Source organism: Trachypithecus francoisi, unplaced genomic scaffold, assembly GCF_009764315.1.
Source record: "Trachypithecus francoisi isolate TF-2019V2 unplaced genomic scaffold, Tfra_2.0 Lachesis_group12, whole genome shotgun sequence".
In the NCBI taxonomy this organism is placed as follows: domain Eukaryota; kingdom Metazoa; phylum Chordata; class Mammalia; order Primates; family Cercopithecidae; genus Trachypithecus; species Trachypithecus francoisi.
In genome coordinates this window covers 10,586,922-10,604,170 of record NW_022681457.1, presented here as the reverse complement: position 1 = coordinate 10,604,170, position 17,249 = coordinate 10,586,922, and the positions used below count along the sequence as shown (strand labels likewise).

The 17,249-nt window shown below is 55.9% G+C and overlaps 2 protein-coding genes across 2 annotated transcripts in view; both read left to right on the top strand.

Moving 5' to 3' along the window:
* PPP6R1 (protein phosphatase 6 regulatory subunit 1) overlaps positions 1-10,863 on the top strand; it is a 28,306-nt gene extending 17,443 nt beyond the window's left edge. The window contains exons 10-23 of the mRNA XM_033224444.1: positions 85-219; positions 906-973; positions 1,283-1,395; positions 1,483-1,568; positions 1,693-1,782; positions 1,864-1,961; positions 4,706-4,763; positions 4,855-5,033; positions 9,190-9,326; positions 9,419-9,599; positions 9,731-9,801; positions 9,909-9,990; positions 10,527-10,637; positions 10,717-10,863. Of these exons, the coding sequence (XP_033080335.1) occupies positions 85-219; positions 906-973; positions 1,283-1,395; positions 1,483-1,568; positions 1,693-1,782; positions 1,864-1,961; positions 4,706-4,763; positions 4,855-5,033; positions 9,190-9,326; positions 9,419-9,599; positions 9,731-9,801; positions 9,909-9,990; positions 10,527-10,637; positions 10,717-10,792 (1,485 nt within the window). The 3' untranslated portion in view covers positions 10,793-10,863. The remainder of the gene's footprint in view (positions 1-84; positions 220-905; positions 974-1,282; positions 1,396-1,482; positions 1,569-1,692; positions 1,783-1,863; positions 1,962-4,705; positions 4,764-4,854; positions 5,034-9,189; positions 9,327-9,418; positions 9,600-9,730; positions 9,802-9,908; positions 9,991-10,526; positions 10,638-10,716) is intronic.
* Positions 10,864-10,869: 6 nt separating this feature from the next.
* Positions 10,870-14,756, top strand: TMEM86B (transmembrane protein 86B). Its single transcript, XM_033224443.1, is given in 4 exon segments — positions 10,870-12,705; positions 12,959-13,205; positions 13,832-14,174; positions 14,176-14,756. Coding segments are annotated over 4 exon segments (678 nt in total). The 5' UTR covers positions 10,870-12,654; the 3' UTR covers positions 14,213-14,756.
* Positions 14,757-17,249: the final 2,493 nt, after the last annotated feature.

Sequence of the window (17,249 nt, the reverse complement as noted above, 5' to 3'; positions counted from 1 at the left end):
CCGGACTGGGCTGGGGGCTCGGGCGCTGGGGGCTTAGGGGCTGGGGCAGGGCCTCTCTGGTACCAACCCTGTGTCCTCCCATAGGACCTCTTCTTCCACTATGTCTTCAACAACTTCTTGCATGCCCAAGTGGAGGGATGCGTGAACACCATGCTGAGCTTGGGGCCACCTCCTGACAGCAACCCTGAGACGCCCGCCCAAAACCCAGTTGTGAAACATGTGAGCTGGGACTCCCCGATCCCCTCCTTCTGGGCCCATCCCCTGTGGGCGCGCCCTCTCCAGAGGCCGACCCTCACTTCTTCCTCCCACAAGTGTTTGTTGGGTAGTGTTAGGTGCCAGCACCCGGATGGGATGTGGGAGGCATGGCCAGGGAGAAACGGGGATGAAACATGCAGGTGCAGGGAGCAGTGGGCTCCTGACTTGAGCCAAAGAGCTAGGGGTGGGCGGGAGCAGACCTGCGAGCGGCTGTGTGTGCATGAGTGTGCACACGTGAGTGTGTGTGTGAGAGCATGTATGTCTGTTAGTGCATGCATGTGTGTGAGCATCTGTGTGCATGCGTGTGTGAGCATGTATGTGCGCATGTGCACGCATGAGTGTGTGAGCATGAGTGTGTCAGTGCATGCATGAGTGAGCATGTGAGTCTGCATGCATGAGTGTGTGAGCATGTATCCATGTGTGTGCACGCGTGCATGTGTGCATGCACCACATATTCTTCGTAGAAAGACCAGAGAGACTTGGCTGGATGCCAGGGTCCCAAGCCCCAGCTTCCACCCCTCCTTCCCACTCCAATGTGGATGAGCTGGGGCCTGGTGAAGCGTCTGCTGAGGAAGGGACCCCTGCTGCAGTGCAGAGCTCCCTGTATGTGTGCAGACCCCCCCAGGCTATCCTGTCCTGCTCTCCCACAGCTGCTGCAGCAGTGCCGCCTGGTAGAGCGGATCCTGGCTTCCTGGGAGGAGAACGACCGTGTACAGTGAGCACCTGCTGCCCTTTGTGTCTCCAGGGGCTGGGGCTGCCTGGGTGGGGGGCTGGTCGGGGCTGGGACTGTCTGGGTGGGGGGCTGGGTCGGGCTGGGACTGTCTGGGTGGGGGGATGGGTCGGGCTGGGGCTGTCTGGGTGGGGGGATGGGTCGGGCTGGGGCTGCCTGGGTAGGAGGCTGGGTCGGGCTGGGACTGCCTGGGTGGGGGGCTGGGTCGGGCTGGGACTGCCTGGGTGGGGGCTGGGTCGGGCTGGGCACCCCTGGGTGCAGTCCTGGTTTCTAGCCGTGGCTTCACTCTTGCCAGGTCTGCGGGAGGCCCTCGAAAGGCTACATGGGCCACCTGACGAGAATGGCCAACGCCCTGGTGCAGAACACAGAGAAGGGGCCCAATGCAGAGCAGCTGGGACAGCTGCTGAAGGGTGAGGGTCCCCAGGCCAGCCTGAGGGTTACGTGGGGGGCTTGAAGCCAGGGGATGCCTCACGTCTTCACCCCTCTCACCTAAGCAGAGCTGCCCAGTGAGCAGCAGGAGCAGTGGGAAGCCTTTGTATCGGGGCCCCTGGCGGAGACCAACAAGAAGAACATGGTGGACCTGGTGAGGCCCAGATTCTCCTACCACTTCTCTCTCTTGGGCCAGTCTCAGCCTCCCCGTCCTCGTAGCTGCCTGCCCACCCTCGTCTGGGGGTCCAGCAGGCCCTGACGCCCCGTCCTCTCCCCAGGTGAACACCCACCACCTGCACTCCTCCAGTGACGATGAGGACGACCGGCTCAAGGAGTTCAACTTCCCTGAGGAGGCCGTGCTGCAGCAGGTGGGCCTGGGGCTGTGCGGGGCTGTGCTGGAGTGGGGCCCCATCCAGCTCCCTCCAGCCCCAACCTCCGCACCCCCACAGGCCTTCATGGACTTCCAGATGCAGCGCATGACCTCTGCCTTTATTGACCACTTTGGCTTCAATGATGAGGAGTTTGGGGAGCAGGAGGAGAGTGTGAAGTGAGTGTCTCCTGCACAGGGTCAGAGCCCTGTCCTGCCTTTGCAGCAGCAGGCGCGCCTACTTGTGTCTGTCCCCCACACCCACCTGCATGCCCTGCGGGGCTCAGCCTGCAGCTGTGGCCGCTTCTGGGCACACGTTGGCCATGGCCTTGTGTGCGTGTCTGCAGCCTCATGTGTCTGCCTCCTCTTACATGAGTTCCGGCTCTGCAGTCTCTTCTCTCCGAGGGACAGGCCATGAGGGTGGGACACAAACATCTTCTGTGCTGGGGACACAGAGCAGGTCCCTCCCCGTCCTGGAACTAGCCTTAGGGGTCCCAGGCGGGAGAGGCTCAGGGTAGTGGGGACCAGCAGGTCCTGGCGCAGGGACTGTGAGGCAAAACTGTGCCTGCTTGAATGCCCTCTGGGTCATGAGTCCACCAGACACGAGGGTCCAGTTCTCCCCTCCACAGGCCTTGGGGTGACCAAACATTTTTTTCCAATTACCAATTCTGCTTGTTTTGATTTGTGGGGCAACATCTTTTTATTTTATTATTATTTTTTGAGACAGAGTCTCGCTCTGTCGCCCAGGCTGGAGTGCAGTGGCGCGATCTCGGCTCACTGCAAGCTCCGCCTCCCGGGTTCACGCCATTCTCCTGCCTCAGCCTCCCAAGTAGCTGGGACTACAGGCGCCCGCCACCTCGCCCAGCTAGTTTTTTTGTATTTTTTAGTAGAGACGGGGTTTCACCGGGTTAGCCAGGATGGTCTCGATCTCCTGACCTTGTGATCCGCCCGTCTCGGCCTCCCAAAGTGCTGGGATTACAGGCTTGAGCCACCGCGCCCGGCCATGGGGCAACATCTTAACGTCAGTCACCTCTGGGTGTTGTAATTATGAACTTTTCTGAGTTTCTTGCCACAAGCGTGTGTTGCTTCTAGAATCAGAAAAAAGTGACCGGATAGAGTACCTCATGCCTGTAATCCCAGTACTTTGGGAGGCTGAGGCAGGCGGATCACCTGAGGTCAGGAGTTCGAGACCATCCTGGCCAACATGGTGAAACCCTGTCTCTACAAAAAATACAAACATTAGCCAGGCATGGTGGCATGTCCCTATAGTCCCAGCTACTTGGGAGGTTGAGTTAGGACAATCGCTTGAACCCAGGAAGCGGAGGTTGCAGTGAGCTGAGATTGCGCCACTGCACTTCAGCCTGGGCAACAGAGCGAGACTCCATCTCGCTCTCCACAATGAGCTCATATACGGCCAGGGAGACTGAGTCCCCAGGACATAGCCCATTAGTGTGTGGGAGCTGGATGGCTGCCTATGGCTGCCCCGGGGTTCCTGTACAGCACACTGTGAGGGGCACCACAATGAGAGGTAGTCAGCTGTGCCTCACTTAGTCCACAGCTGGACAGAGGTCCTCTCAGGTGCAGACATGAGACCCCCATGTGTGCTGCTTCCATGCCCAGCGTGGAGATTTGCAGAGCGTTGGTCTTTGTGGGTCAGTGGCCTGTGCCGAGACCCCTGAAGAAGATGCTCAAGTGAAAACTGGGCTGGGCACAGTGGCTCACATCTTAATCCCAGCACTTAGGGAGGCCAAAGCAGGAGGATCGCTTGAGTTCAGGAATTTCAGCCCAGCCTGGGCAATGTTGTGAGACCATCTCTGCTTTTTTAATTAAAAAAAAAAAAAAAAAAACCCATCCTGGCATGAGGATGAAGGGACTGACTGGTAGATGGCATTAGTATCACCAGCTGCCCTTTTGGGATGAAACTATTAGCACTTCCTCTACCAAGAAAATTCCAGAGAGGTTAAAAAGTTAAGCAAACAAAACCAAACCTAGGAAGAGTTCCGGAATGGAAAGTGGATGACTGGTTTGATCACCTCAGGGCTGGAGATGCTGCCCTGCAGAGCTCCTGTGGCAGGAGAAGCCAGGTCAGCTGAGGCTGCCAGTGCCACGGGGACATGGGCTGCCCCGCCCTAGATCCCTTGTGTGCCCAGCCTGATCTCTGCTCTGCTGCTTCTCAGTGTCTAGGAGGTACTAAGGACACTTGCCTTGGAAGGTGGTTGGGAGAATGAAGTGCGTGAGTGATGTCTGTCACATGCTTAGTGTCCCTTATTAATAATTAACTGCCCTTTATCCATAGATCTTTGTGGCACAATTTTTCATGAATTTGAGACAAATGATCCCTTGAAGTGTCCCTAACACATGGGACAGAATGTGGACCCTCATGTTGAGGGAGGTGGGGTCCTGGCAGGCTCAGTTCAAGCTCTGATGTGATTCTTTTGCCCGTAACTTAGAATTTCAGCCACAGACTGTAGACATCTTGAGGTTAGGGGATGTGCTTTACTGGGCTGCAGCCTCAGACGCTGCTTGTGCCTGGCTGGTGTGAGTGTTAGCCTCTTACAGATGCCCCAAGGATGGGGACAAGGGCATGGGTCTGAATCCCTCTCTGGCACCTGTCCTTGGAGAAGCCTGAGGAGAGTCACTTAACATTTCTGAGCCCCATTTTCTCACTTCTAGAGCCAAGGGAAACAGTTTACCTCAATGAGTGGTTTTAAGGATTTAAAGTGATCATCTATGTGAGATATTGATACTCATGTATACATTGCCCCTTAGGACCAGTGGCTTGGGTTGTGCGTGAATTTGCAGATACTGACTCTGCAGGTAGTGAGGGTCAGCTCTACGTTGAGTGAAGGAAGGAATGTGGCCTTGTCCTGTGCTGCCCCCACCCCCAGGTGTACCCTCTCACCATGCCTCGCCTTCTCTCCTAGTGCACCTTTTGACAAGACAGCCAACATCACCTTCTCCCTCAACGCCGACGATGACAACGTGAGTACTGCCCTGTCCCCTGGTTGTGGCAGGTGGAGGGGCGTGGGACTGTGTGCAGTGTGGCCCATCCTCCTACCCCTGTGCCCTGCAGCCCAACGCCAACCTACTTGAGATATGCTACAAGGACCGCATCCAGCAGTTTGATGATGATGAGGAAGAGGAGGACGAGGAAGAGGCCCAGGGCTCAGGGGAGTCTGATGGAGAAGATGGCGCCTGGCAGGGTAGCCAGTTGGCCAGGGGGGCCCGTCTGAGCCAGCCCCCTGGTGTCCGGTAAGTCCCCCTCCAGTTTCCCTTCTCCAAGCTTCCGCCACACAGCAGGGCCAAGGGGTCTGCCAACACATTTGGGCTGAGGCTGAAGTGAATGAAAAAAATAAGGAAGCTGCATTGGTGTGTGTGTTAGTTGGGGGCACTTCCACTTTTGTGGTGATGTAAATCTAATTCAAGGCCAAGCATGGTGGGCTCATGTAATCCGTGAGTGCCTGTAATCCCAGCACTTTGGGAAGCCAGGGCAGATGGATTGCTTGAGCTCAGGAGTTTGAGACCAGCCTTGGGCAACATAGGGAGATCCTGTCTCTACAAAAATGAAAGTTAGATGGGCATGGTGGTGTGCACCTGTAGTACTGGCTACTCAGGAGGTTGAGGTGGGAGGATGGCTTGAGCCAGGGAGGCAGAGGTTGCAGTGAGCCGAGATCATACCACTGCACTCCAGTCTGGGCAACAGAGCCAGACCTGTCTCAAAAAAAAAAGGTTAGATGAGGCATTAAGAAATCAACAAATTAACCAGGCACAGTGGCTCAAGCTTGTAATCCCAGCACTTTGGGAGGAGGCCAAGGTGGATGGATCGCTTGAGCTCAGGAGTTTGAGACCTAGCCTGTGCAACGTGGCAAAACCCTGTGTCTACAGTAAAAAAATACAAAAATCACCTGGATTGGTGACATGCGCCTGTAGTCCCAGCTACTTGAGAGGCTGAGGTGGAAGGATCGCTTTAGCCTGGGAGGTGGAGGTTGCACTGAGTTGAGATCGCACCACTGCACTCCAGTCTGGGTGACAGAGCAAGACCTGGTCTCAAAAAAAAAAAAAAAAAAAGAATCAACAAATTAAAAGAAATCTAATTCAAATGAGTTTAAGTTATAAAAAGAAAGGGATACTCTCTGTGGCTGAAAAAATAGGCAGGTCCTTGAGATATGGCTTGGTCTGTGTGTGTCTCTCTCTCTCCACCACCCCCTCTCGTTCCTTTCTCCCTTAACTTCAATTCCTCTTGTTAGCTCTCATGCATGTTTTCCTAGAAAGGGGGATAAGATGGTCCCAGGCAGCTTCTCTTTCCTCTAATTCCAGTAAAATGAGAGCTGATGATGTCCCTCTCCAGTGAGGCTGTGATCAGTTTGTAGTGCAAATGTTACATTGTTTTTTTTTCTCTTATTATGGCCAGCCCCAGAATTGCTGTGATGAAATGGGTTCATGCCATGTAGATTTGACAGCGTGAACACTAAGTCACCATCTGCAACTGAGTTTTTGCCTTATGACTTTTGATTTGGGAATTAGGCTGTTTTCACTTTTTATTGACATGTAACGTGAGTATAGACGACTGTACAGATCTTAAGTGTGTGGCCAATGGACATCCTTCCTCAGTGCCCAGACCCAGGAGCAGGACCTTCCCAGTACCCACATCCCCTCTGCTAGCCAGTATCCTCCCTCCTGAGGGTAAAGTTGTCCTGGCTTCTAACCCTGTAGATGAGTTTTGTCTCTGTTTTCACTTGATACAGCATACAGCATTTCCTTTTGTGTCTGACCTCTTTTGCTCAGCACTCCACTTGTGAGCTCCTTCCCTATTGTGTGTTTGGGCGCCCCTCGCTGTCATGTAGTGGGGCTGTGCTGTACGTGATGAGCTTGAATTGCTTGTTCTGCAGTTGACAGGCCTTTGGACAGGTTCCTGTTGCTCACTGCTGTGAGTGCAGCTGCTATGAATACTCCTGAACGTGTTGTTGGTACACAAGTGTGTCGTTGCCAAATCCAGCATCTTGACTTAGCCCTTTGTTTTCTTCTAAGAGTTTTATAGCATTATTTCTATGGTTTTCGATTCATTTTGAGCTAAATTTTGTATATGGTGTGAGGTGGGGGTTCAGTCCAGCCTCATCCCTTTACATGTAGATAACCAGTTTTCCCTGCACCAGTTGTTGAAGACACTGTCCTTTCTCCACTGAATCATCTTGGCACCTGTGTAAAAAAGAAAGATTTGACCATATGTGTGAGAGTTTATTTCTTCCCTCTCTGCTCTGTTCCATCCGTCTGTCTGTCTTTATCCAATACCACACTGCCCTGGTTGCTGCTGCTTTATAGTAAGTTTTGAAAATGGGAGGTTTGTTGGGCATGGTGGCTCGCACCTGTAATCCCAGCACTCTGGTAGGCCAATCAGATGGATCACCTGAGGTCAGGAGTTCGAGACCAGCCTGGCCAACATGGCAAAACCCTGTCTCTACTAAAAATACAAAAATTAGCCAGGTGTGGTGGTGGGTTCCTGTATGTAATCCCAGCTACTCAGGATGCTGAGGCAGGAGTATCGCTTGAACCTGGGAGGCAGAGGTTGCAGTGAGCTGAGACTGCACCATGCACCATTGCACTCCAGCCTGGGTGACAAGAATGAAACTCCCATCTCACAAAAAAAAGAAAATGGAAGGTTTTAGTCTACCAACCTTGTTCTTCTTTTTCAAGATTGTTTTGACCTATTTGGGATTTCTTGAGATTCCATATGAATTTTAGGATCAGCTTATTAATTTCAAAGAAGAAGCCAGCTAAGTTCTTAAAGGGTTCTTCGAATGCATGAACATGGGTGTCTGTTTATATAGGTCTTAAAATTTCTTTCAACAGTGTTTCGTAGGTTTTAGAGTATGAGGTTTGTATTTCTTTTAAGTTTATTCCTGTTTTCTTCTTTCTGATACTATTGTAAATGGAATTTTCTTGAAATTGTTTTCAGATTGTTACAAGTGTATGAAAATACAATAGGTTTTTGTATGTTGATCTTTTATCCTGCAATCTTGCTGAACTAATTTATGAATTCTTAAAGTTTTAGTGGATTCCTTAGGATTTTCTATGTACAGAATCATGTCACGTAAATAGAGATCATTGTCTTTCCTTTCAAATCTGGATGCCTTTAATTTCCTTTTCTTGCCTGGTTACCCTGGCTAGCCTCCAGTACAATGTTGAACAAAAGTGGCAAGAACAGGCATCCTTGTTTTGTTCCTGATCTTAGGGGGACGCCTTCAGCCTTTCCCCATGTAAGTGTGCTGTTAGTTGTGGGGTTTCATAGACGCCTTATATTAGGTTGAGGAGCTTCCTTTATACTCCTTGGTCATTGAGTATTTTAGTTTACTTTTAACTATATACAGATCTATCACTTTCCAGTTAAAAGTAGTCAGTTACTCTGTTAAGACAAAAATATTTAGTCAGCATTTTAGACATAGTATATAGTCCCATACTGCATCTTTGGGTCAACAATGGACCATTTATATGACAGTGGTCCTGTAAGATTATAATACTCTATTTTTACTGTATCTTTCCTATGTTTAGATACACAAACTGTTACCATTGTGTTATAATTGCCTATAGTATTCAGTACCGTAACATGCTGTACAGGTCTGTAGTCTAGGATCAATAGGGCTATACCATAGAGCCTAGGTGTGTAGTAGGCTCTCCCATCCAGGTGTGTGTAAGTGCACTCTAGAATGTTCACACAATAGTAAAATCTCCTAATGCTGCATTTTTCAGAACGTACTCTCCCTGTTAAAGCTTAGTTTTAGTGTGACTTTGCTTACCCCTTTCCTGGTTGATCAGCACATAGATTGCAGATTGCTTGGATTTTCTTCATGTTCACAGGTGTGTGTTAGTCAACATTCAGCCAGTATTTTTGGAGCAGCTATGGGTGCCTGGTAGTTTCTCAGGGCTGAGGATACAGCAGTGGCAAAAGTCAGCCATCTCTGCCTTCTTGGAGTTTCTAGTTGGAGAGAGAGAGTAGTGTGAAGTCTTCTGTCCAGAGGGTGGGTCTGTTGGTGGGAAGGCCTGTCACTGTGATGCAGTGTGAGGTGACAGCTGGGAGGTGACTTGAGAGCTGGCGAGTGGGTCTGTCTGCTCTGGCTGCCATGGCTGAGTCTCAGCCCACTTCCCCAGGGCCTACCCTGCATGGATGATTGGGGACGAATGGTCTCCTTACGGCTTCATTCTGTCCCTGCCCGCTTGTGTTCTCACCTTTGGCTCAGAACTCCCTCTCCCAGCCTCTCCTGGTGTCATCACACCCCAAACTCCCTGAACCCTTCTGTGACCTGCCGGTCATCCCAGCCCACTCTCCTTGGGCTGACCCTGGGCTGCAGGGAACGGGATGGGTGTCGGCTGGTCTGTCCCACACAGCTAGCTGACGAGGCGGTTTCTGGGGCAGGAGTGGAGGCAGCACAGACAGTGAGGATGAAGAAGAGGAGGACGAGGAGGAGGAGGAAGACGAGGAGGGCGTTGGCTGTGCAGCCCGTGGAGGGGCCACCCCCATGTCCTACCCCAGCCCTGGCCCTCAGCCTCCAGGTGAATGAATGGGCGGTGTGGTCAGGTGTACACAGGGCTGTCTGCCTGCTACCGAGTTCACCCTCTATGCCGCTCCCCTAACTCCATCTCAGGCCCCAGCTGGACAGCCACCTTTGACCCAGTGCCTACAGATGTCCCGACCAGTCCCCGAGTCTCCAGGGAGGAAGAGCTGCACACTGGGCCTCCAGCCCTACAGGGAACCCTCAGTGTATCCCAGGACCTCCCCACCGAGAACCTGGCCAGCCCTCCTGCCCGTGATGCCCTGCAGCTCAGGTGAGAACCAGATGGGACAGGCTGGATGGCGCTGGTATCCCGAGACCAGGAGGTGGCCATGGGGTCCCAGTCCTCTCATAGGCTCGAGTGCTAACCCTAGCTGCCCCCGTGGGCTGCCTCTCATCTACCAGGTCTCAGGACCCCACACCCCCCTCAGCACCTCAGGAAGCCACAGAAGGCAGCAAAGTCATAGAGCCCTCAGGTGAGCCCCTCTTTGCCCTGCCCACCTGTGGCCCTGGGCAGAGAGAGCAGCCTGGCCAGCTCTGAGCTTGCTGGGAGGCTGCAGCTGAGATCTCTCATCCCCCACAGCCCCCTGCCAGGCCTTGGTTAGCATCGGGGACCTTCAGGCCACCTTCCACGGGATCCGTTCTGCCCCCAACTCCTTGGACAGGTGAGCAGCGAGGTCGGGCTTGCTAAGGTGAGGGGCTGGTATCAGGAGAAGTCTTTTCTCCTCTGTGGTGAGGTGGGCTCTGGGTTCATCTTGTCCCTGAGCTGCTCCAGGTCTCCTTTGCAGGACCCCCAGGCCTAGCCTCATGTTGTGCCCTGGCCCTCTGCACTCTGTAGGCTGGTTCTTCTCTTAGTAGCCTGGGATGCTTGGGGCCCTTGAGCCCCAGGGTTGGGAAAGGCTCGCTGGAGGGTGTGAAGGATTGTGGGGGTGAGAGCATGCAGAAGACCCCTTGGGGCTGTCTCAGCTGGCTTCGAGTGCCTCTTCCACAGGGACAGGAGGCGGGAAGAGGGTTGCTTGTCTTCCTGCCCAAGGCCATGCAGTCCCTCCACTCTGAGCCAGCTGTGTCCTTGGGAGGCCCCTCCTGGTGGGGCAGGTGGCAGACACACACCTAGTGAGCCGACTTCAGTCGTCTGGGGTGTGAGGGTGTCAGCAGGTGACAGTGGGGGCCACGCTGACAGCCGTACCTTCCTCACCCACAGTGCAACCAGAGACCCCGCTACCTCTGTCCCAGCCTCCGGGGCCCACCAGCGCCCCCAGACCACAGATGGGGAGAAGAGCCCAGAGCCCTTGGGGCTTCCCCAAAGCCAGAGGTGAGCACCAGGGCAGCGGGGCGGGGCAGAGCTGGTGGGGCAGGAAGTGACCTCTGCACATCCCTCTCTCCCATGACAGTGCCCAGGCCCTCACGCCTCCTCCGATACCCAATGGCTCTGCCCCGGAAGGGCCTGCATCCCCAGGCTCCCAGTGAGTATGGCTGCAGCCTGGGGCTGGGTAGGTGGGGCTGGGCCTGCTGGACCCTCACACGACGTCTCCCTCTGTTTCCAGATAGCTGCCTGGTGCGGCAGCGGCGGCCAAATCTTCCGTCCTCCCGTGGATCTCCCAGGGTGGGGGCAGGGCGGGTCCCATGATGGCCCCCAGTGCCCTCATCACCCTGAACCCCCCACATTCTCTCCTCTGGACCCCCAGGAGGCGGGTGCCAGGGAGACAGGCCCAACCCACCCCCATTTGCACTGAGAAGAGAAGTTTTGGAGCATTGCCTCCTAGAATAAAGATAAAGAGAGTCAAATAGAGAGAATGGAGAGAGAGAGAAACGTATATTATATATTATATATAGAGAGAGGGAGGAGAGCGAGAGAAAGTGAGGACACCGAGCTGGGCTGGCAGCTCCAAAGCACAGCCTTCCCCGTTCCGTCCCAGCGGGGGCTGGTGTTGGGGTCCCAAGGTTGCCGCCCACGTGCCCAGCCGTCCCATGCTCCAGCGCAGATGGCCACGCCCACACCCGGCCTTTCAGCTCAGGTCCACCATGGGGGACGGCCCAGCACAGGTAGGGGTGCCAAGGATCCCGAGTGGGGGCCGTGCCTTTGCCCAGACCCTGCACTTTCAACCAGGCCAGTCCGGCTTTGGGGAGCAGGGGCCTCCCCGGCAACACCCCTAGGGGCCTTGAGGGTCTGGGGTCCCAGCCCTGTTGCCAAGTGGCCTTGTCCCCAGCTCCCTCCTCCAGGCTGGTGTGAGTGTGCGTGCGTGCGTGCCGAGCTTCTATTTCATATTGCAAATATAAATAAAGGAAGACAGTTTACGATTCTGCTGGTCAGACCTTACGTTCTGGGATGCAGGGTGGGGAGCCTGTGTTATCCCTGCACCTCAGAGGCTGGGGGTGCTTCTGACCCAGTCTGTCCCAACACTGTGTCCTGCCGGGGGGAGCCCTGTGGCTGCAGAGGCCCCAGGCTGGGCCAGGTGCTGGCTGTGAGGACTCCTGCCAGGCCTACCCCACCTATGGGCAGGGCTGTGGGCAGACAATGGAAACCACCGACGGGCTCCCATCCCTGCTCCTGCCCACCCTTATCCCCAGTACCCAAGCCCAGCATTGAGGCCAGGCTCTGGCGCCCAGTAGGTCTGAGTCTTTCAGGTGGAAGGTGGAAATGTAGGCCGGGTGTGCAGCGAGGGGCACGGGTGAGCGGCGCTGGGAAACCGGAGCGTGTGGACCGGGCCATGAGGACAACGTCCTCACTGGGGTGGCAGTTGGCTTGGAGGTCACCTGGGGCTCACTCCGCTAACAGGAGAGGGTGCTTATTCCCCGCATTCATGGTGGTCCCTCCTGGTCACCCATTGAAGCGGTGTTGGTGGTGGAGCCCCTGAGGGCTTGGTGGGGTTGAGCAGAATGAGGAAAGGCTTCATGGAGCAGGGAGGGAGATAGCTAGGGCAGCAGCTGAAGGACGGACTCGCCTTCCCATCCCTCTGGGGAGCTCCTGCCAGCCAGCCCCTCCCCCACTTTCATGAAGGGGTGGCCGTTGGAATTCTGCACTCCATCTTTTCTGATTGGGCCCAGGACAAGGGGACAGGCATTTGTGGGCCTCACCCCCCAGGCAGACAGGAGGAGGAAGCCATGTCCCACCAGGCTAGGGCAGAGGGACCCCTGATGCCAACAGTGCTTTATCAGCGGGTGCCAGGCAAGGCCGTCCCCAGGGTGAGGACAACATCTCTCTGGGCCCTGTTATCAGTCACAGAGTCCACAGGACGCTCCTTGGGTTAACGTGTAACCATGAGCCGTCCCCTTCACCCCCTGAAGCCACTCGCTCCCAGATTAGGTCACTCTGGGGGTATCAAGCCAGCATGGACACTGGCAAAGCGGGGCAGACCCTGAAGACCCACTGCTCAGCCCAGGTGAGAGCCTTCCGAGGTGTGCCTGGGGCTGGGGGACAGGCCCCTGGAACCCCAGCAGTCGGTGGGTCTGGGAGCTGCTGTCCTTGAGTTGGTTGGGACCCTGGGAAGCTGGGTTCTGGCAGCCTGGTCCCTGAATGGGTCCAGCCTGTACAGCTGGGGTCCCAGGTAGGGGTGGGACAGGAGCCACAAGATCTCAGTCCCAAGAACGGGGACTAGGCTGGCTTTCGGCTCAGCAACTCCCCATTCCCCAAAGCGCCCAGATGTCTGCAGGTGGCTGAGCCCCTTCATCCTCTCCTGCTGCGTGTACTTCTGCCTCTGGATTCCCAAGGACCAGCCATCCTGGGTCGCTGCCCTGGTCAAGTGCCTGCCCATCCTCTGCCTGGCCGGGTTCCTGTGGGTCGTGTCCCCAGGCGGGGGCTACACCCGGCTCTTCCAGGGAGCCCTCTTGTGCTCTGCAGTGGGGGACGCCTGCCTCATCTGGCCTGAAGCCTTCCTCCCTGGTGAGCGGAAGCTGCCATGACGCCTTCCGGATACCCGTGTGAGGGAGGCCCCAGCACTATGGATGGGAGCCTGGGGTGCAGAGGGCTCCTGTGAGAGCTCCGGTGGTCAAGGGAATGGTGGGGGACACAGCCGTGACCAAGGTAGCTCACGCTCCAGCGAGGGCTGGGGGCAGGCGGTGTTAGGGCAGTAGCTGGGGGTGGCAAGGGCAGTGAGGACCCGCTGGGGGTGCTGCAGTTTGAAGCAGGGTTGCTGAGGAAGGTGTCACTGAGGAAGTCACATTTGGGCAGAGCAGAAGGTGCTGTGTGCCTGTGTGGGGGAAGGGCAAGTGCAAAGGCTCCGGGACAGGGGTGTGCCAGGTGCTTGTGGCCGGGCAGGCCAGGGTGACTGGGCAGAGTGGCCGGTGAGCCGGAGGGCATGGGCTTTGGAGGCCAAGGGAAGATGGGGCCTCCTGGCGGTTCTGAGCAGAGCAAGGATGGACACTGCATATGGGGAGGCCTGCAAGGAGGCTTGGCCAGGGTGGGGCCTGGTGCTTTGGGACGGCCCTTATTTTAGGCCATGAGGGGTGACCTTGGGGCCATTCCTAGGATGGGCCTTCCTCACTGGCACCCCACCCCTCTCCCACCAGGCATGGCCGCCTTCGCCACCACCCACCTTCTCTACGTCTGGGCCTTCGGCTTCTCTCTCCTGCAGCCTGGCCTGCTGCTGCTCATCATCCTGACCTCTGGCCCCTACCTCAGCCTTGTGCTGCAGCACGTTGAGCCGGATATGGGCCTGCCTGTGGCAGCCTATGGGCTGATCCTGATGGCCATGCTGTGGCGCGGCCTGGCCCGGGGCGGGAGTGCTGGCTGGGGCGGGCTGCTCTTCACACTCTCTGATGGCGTGCTGGCCTGGGACACCTTCGTCCAGCCCCTGCCCCATGCCCGCCTGGTGGTCATGACCACCTACTACGCTGCCCAGCTCCTCATCACACTCGGCCCTCAGGAGCCAGATGGCCAAGACCGACTGACTAGAGAGCTTGAAGGGCCAGTATTCAGGCCCTCTCCTCTTGCAAAGACCTGGGCCCCCCAGACCAGCCCAGCCTGAGAAATACCCTCAGCAGCGAAGCTTCCTCACGCCTGTCTGCAGGCGCCGCCGCCGCTTCCAGCTGAAGACATTTGAGGACCATTTGCGGAATTCCAAGTCCACTGCTGAGTTCCAGCTGCCTTCTCCAGGTTCTGACTCCAGATCCCTGGCTCCTCAGCCAGGCCCACATGTGGCCCTCCCAGCCACCAGCCCGCCTCCATGTTCTGTGTCGGCCCCACAGTCTGCCCGCCCCCAGCTCCTGCTCTGAATCGTTTTTCTTATCTTAGTAAAGTGGGTGTGGAACCATAGATGTTGCTGTTACCGTGGGAGAGGCCTCGGGGAAGATCATTGTGATTAACCATCGCGGTTAATGACAGCGAACGGTTCTAGGTGACTCCCCATGGACCAGGCCTGGTGCCCAGTGGGACCCTCCCTGGCCCTCTGGTGGGAGTGGATTTGAGGAGATAAAGTGAGGATTGTGCAGAACTGAGCCAAGAGAACTGTTTGGTCTCTGTGTTAGTTTCCTGGGGCTGCCATCATAAATTACCCTGAACCAGATGCTTTGAAACAAGATGGACTCTCCTGCAGTTCTGGAGACCCAAAGTCCAAAATCAGGGTGTTTTCCTGCCCATGCTCCCTCTTAAGGCTCTAGGGAAGAATCCATCCTTGCCCTCTTGGCTGCTGGAGGCTCCCAGGAATCCCTGGCTTCCCTCGGCCTGTGGCTGTGTCTCTCCATCTTCACGTGACTGTCTTCACCTGGCAGTCTCCCTCTGTCTGCATCCTTCTAGGGACACAGGTCATTGGATTTAGGGCCCACCGTAAACCCAGGGTGATTCCATCTCAAGATCCTTAAGTATGTCTGCAAAGACCCTGTTTGTAAATAGTGTCACCTGCATAGGTACCTGGGGTTCGGACTTGGACATATCTTTTTAGGGGACACAACCCGCTGCAGTCACATGCAGTATCGGGAGAAGGGTAGGAGGCTTGAGAATGAGGAGGGAGGGTGGCAAGGGGGTAGGAATCAAATGGGAAGGAGGAACCCAGCTGTGCTCCTTGTCAAGGCTGTGTGACCTTGGCAAGCTGCTATCCCTCTCTGGTCCTCAGCTTCTGCATCTGAATACTTGACAGGGTCCAAGCTGCTCTCCAAGACCCTATTTGACTTCTGCATCCATGATGTGCTTTTAGTGACTCATAGCAGAGAGGCAACTTCTCCATCCATGGTCAGCATTTAGAGACTCTTACAGCAGAGAGGTGACTTCTCCATCCATGGTCAGCATTTAGAGACTCTTATAGCAGAGAGGCGACTTCTCCATCCATGGTCAGCATTTAGAGACTCTTATAGCAGAGAGGCGACTTCTCCATCCGTGGTCAGCATTTAGAGACTCTTACAGCAGAGAGGCGACTTCTCCATCCATGGTCAGCATTTAGAGACTCTTACAGCAGAGAGGTGACTTCTCCATCCATGGTCAGCATTTAGAGACTCTTATAGCAGAGAGGTGACTTCATCCATGGTCGGCATTTAGAGACTCTTATAGCAGAGAGGCGACTTCTCCATCCATGGTTAGCATTTAGAGACTCTTACAGCAGAGAGGTGACTTCTCCATCCATGGTCAGCATTTAAAGACTCTTAGAGCAGAGAGGCGACTTCTCCATCTATGGTCAGCATTTAGAGACTCCTACAGCAGAAAGGCGACTTCTCCATCCATGCTCAGCGTTTAGAGACTCTTGTAGCAGAGAGGCGACTTCTCCATCCATGGTCAGCATTTAGAGACTCTTATAGCAGAGAGGCGACTTCTCCATCCATGGTCAACGTTTAGAGACTCTTAGAGCAGAGAGGCGACTTCTCCATCCAGGACCTGCATTTCGGGACTCTCGGATGTGAGAGTACAGAGGTGGGAAGGGAAGGTGGGAATCCTGGAGGACGGGGACCAGGAAGGAAAGTGAGGACGGGAATCCACAGTTGGAGTGAGGAGAAGTGGAAGCTGAGGGATTTCCCTCAGTAAGAGTCAGGCGTGAGGAGGATCTGAAGGATTGCACTCAGGCTTGAAACCCCCACTTCCTCCTCATCTCCTACCCTCCTCTCCACTCAGACCTGACGAAAGGCGGGGAAAGAGGAAATTCCACAGTAAAGTGTAGCTGGAGGGACGGGGCTCTGGGTGTGCAGATTCCAGGAGCGCATGGGGCCTGCAGACATGAGGGGTTCCTGGGAGTGAGGGAGGAGGGACTGGGGCCTGGACCCCTGGGTCTGAGGGAGGAGGGGCTGGAGCCTGGACCCCTGGTCTGAGGGAGGAGGGGCTGGAGCCTGGACCTCTGGGTCTGAGGGAGGAGGGTCTGGAGCCTGGACCCCTGGGTCTGAGGGAGGAGGGTCTGGAGCCTGGACCCCTGGGTCTCAGGGAGGAGGGCCTGGGGGCCTGGACTCCTGGGTCTGAGGGAGAAGGGGCTGGGGGTCTGGACTCCTGAGTCTGAGGGAGGAGGGGCTGGGGCTCTGGACTCCTGGGTCTGAGGGAGGAGGGGCTGGGGGTCTGGACTCCTGGTCTGAGGGAGGAGGGGCTGGGGCGTCTGGACTCCTGGGTCTGAGGGAGGAGGGGCTGGGGGCCTGGACTCCTGGGTCTGAGGGAGGAGGGGCTGGGGCCTGGACTCCTGGGTCTGAGGGAGGAGGGGCTGGGGGCCTGGACCCCTGGGTCTGAGGGAGGAGGGGCTGGGCCTGGACTCCTGGGTCTGAGGGAGGAGGGACTGGGGGCCTGGACTCCTGGGTCTGAGGGAGGAGGGACTGGGGACCTGGACCCCTGGGTCTGAGGGAGGAGGGTCTGGGGCCATAACCCCTGGTGTTTTGGGGAGCATTCTGGCTTTGGGTCCCTGGGCTCTGTGGGGTCGGCTGTCCAAAGCGACGGAATGCTGCTCTTCTGTCAGCATCCGGCAGCCCCAGCATCCCGTCCCTCCTCCCTGATTCTGGCCCCCGGACGACCTTTCGTCTGACTTTT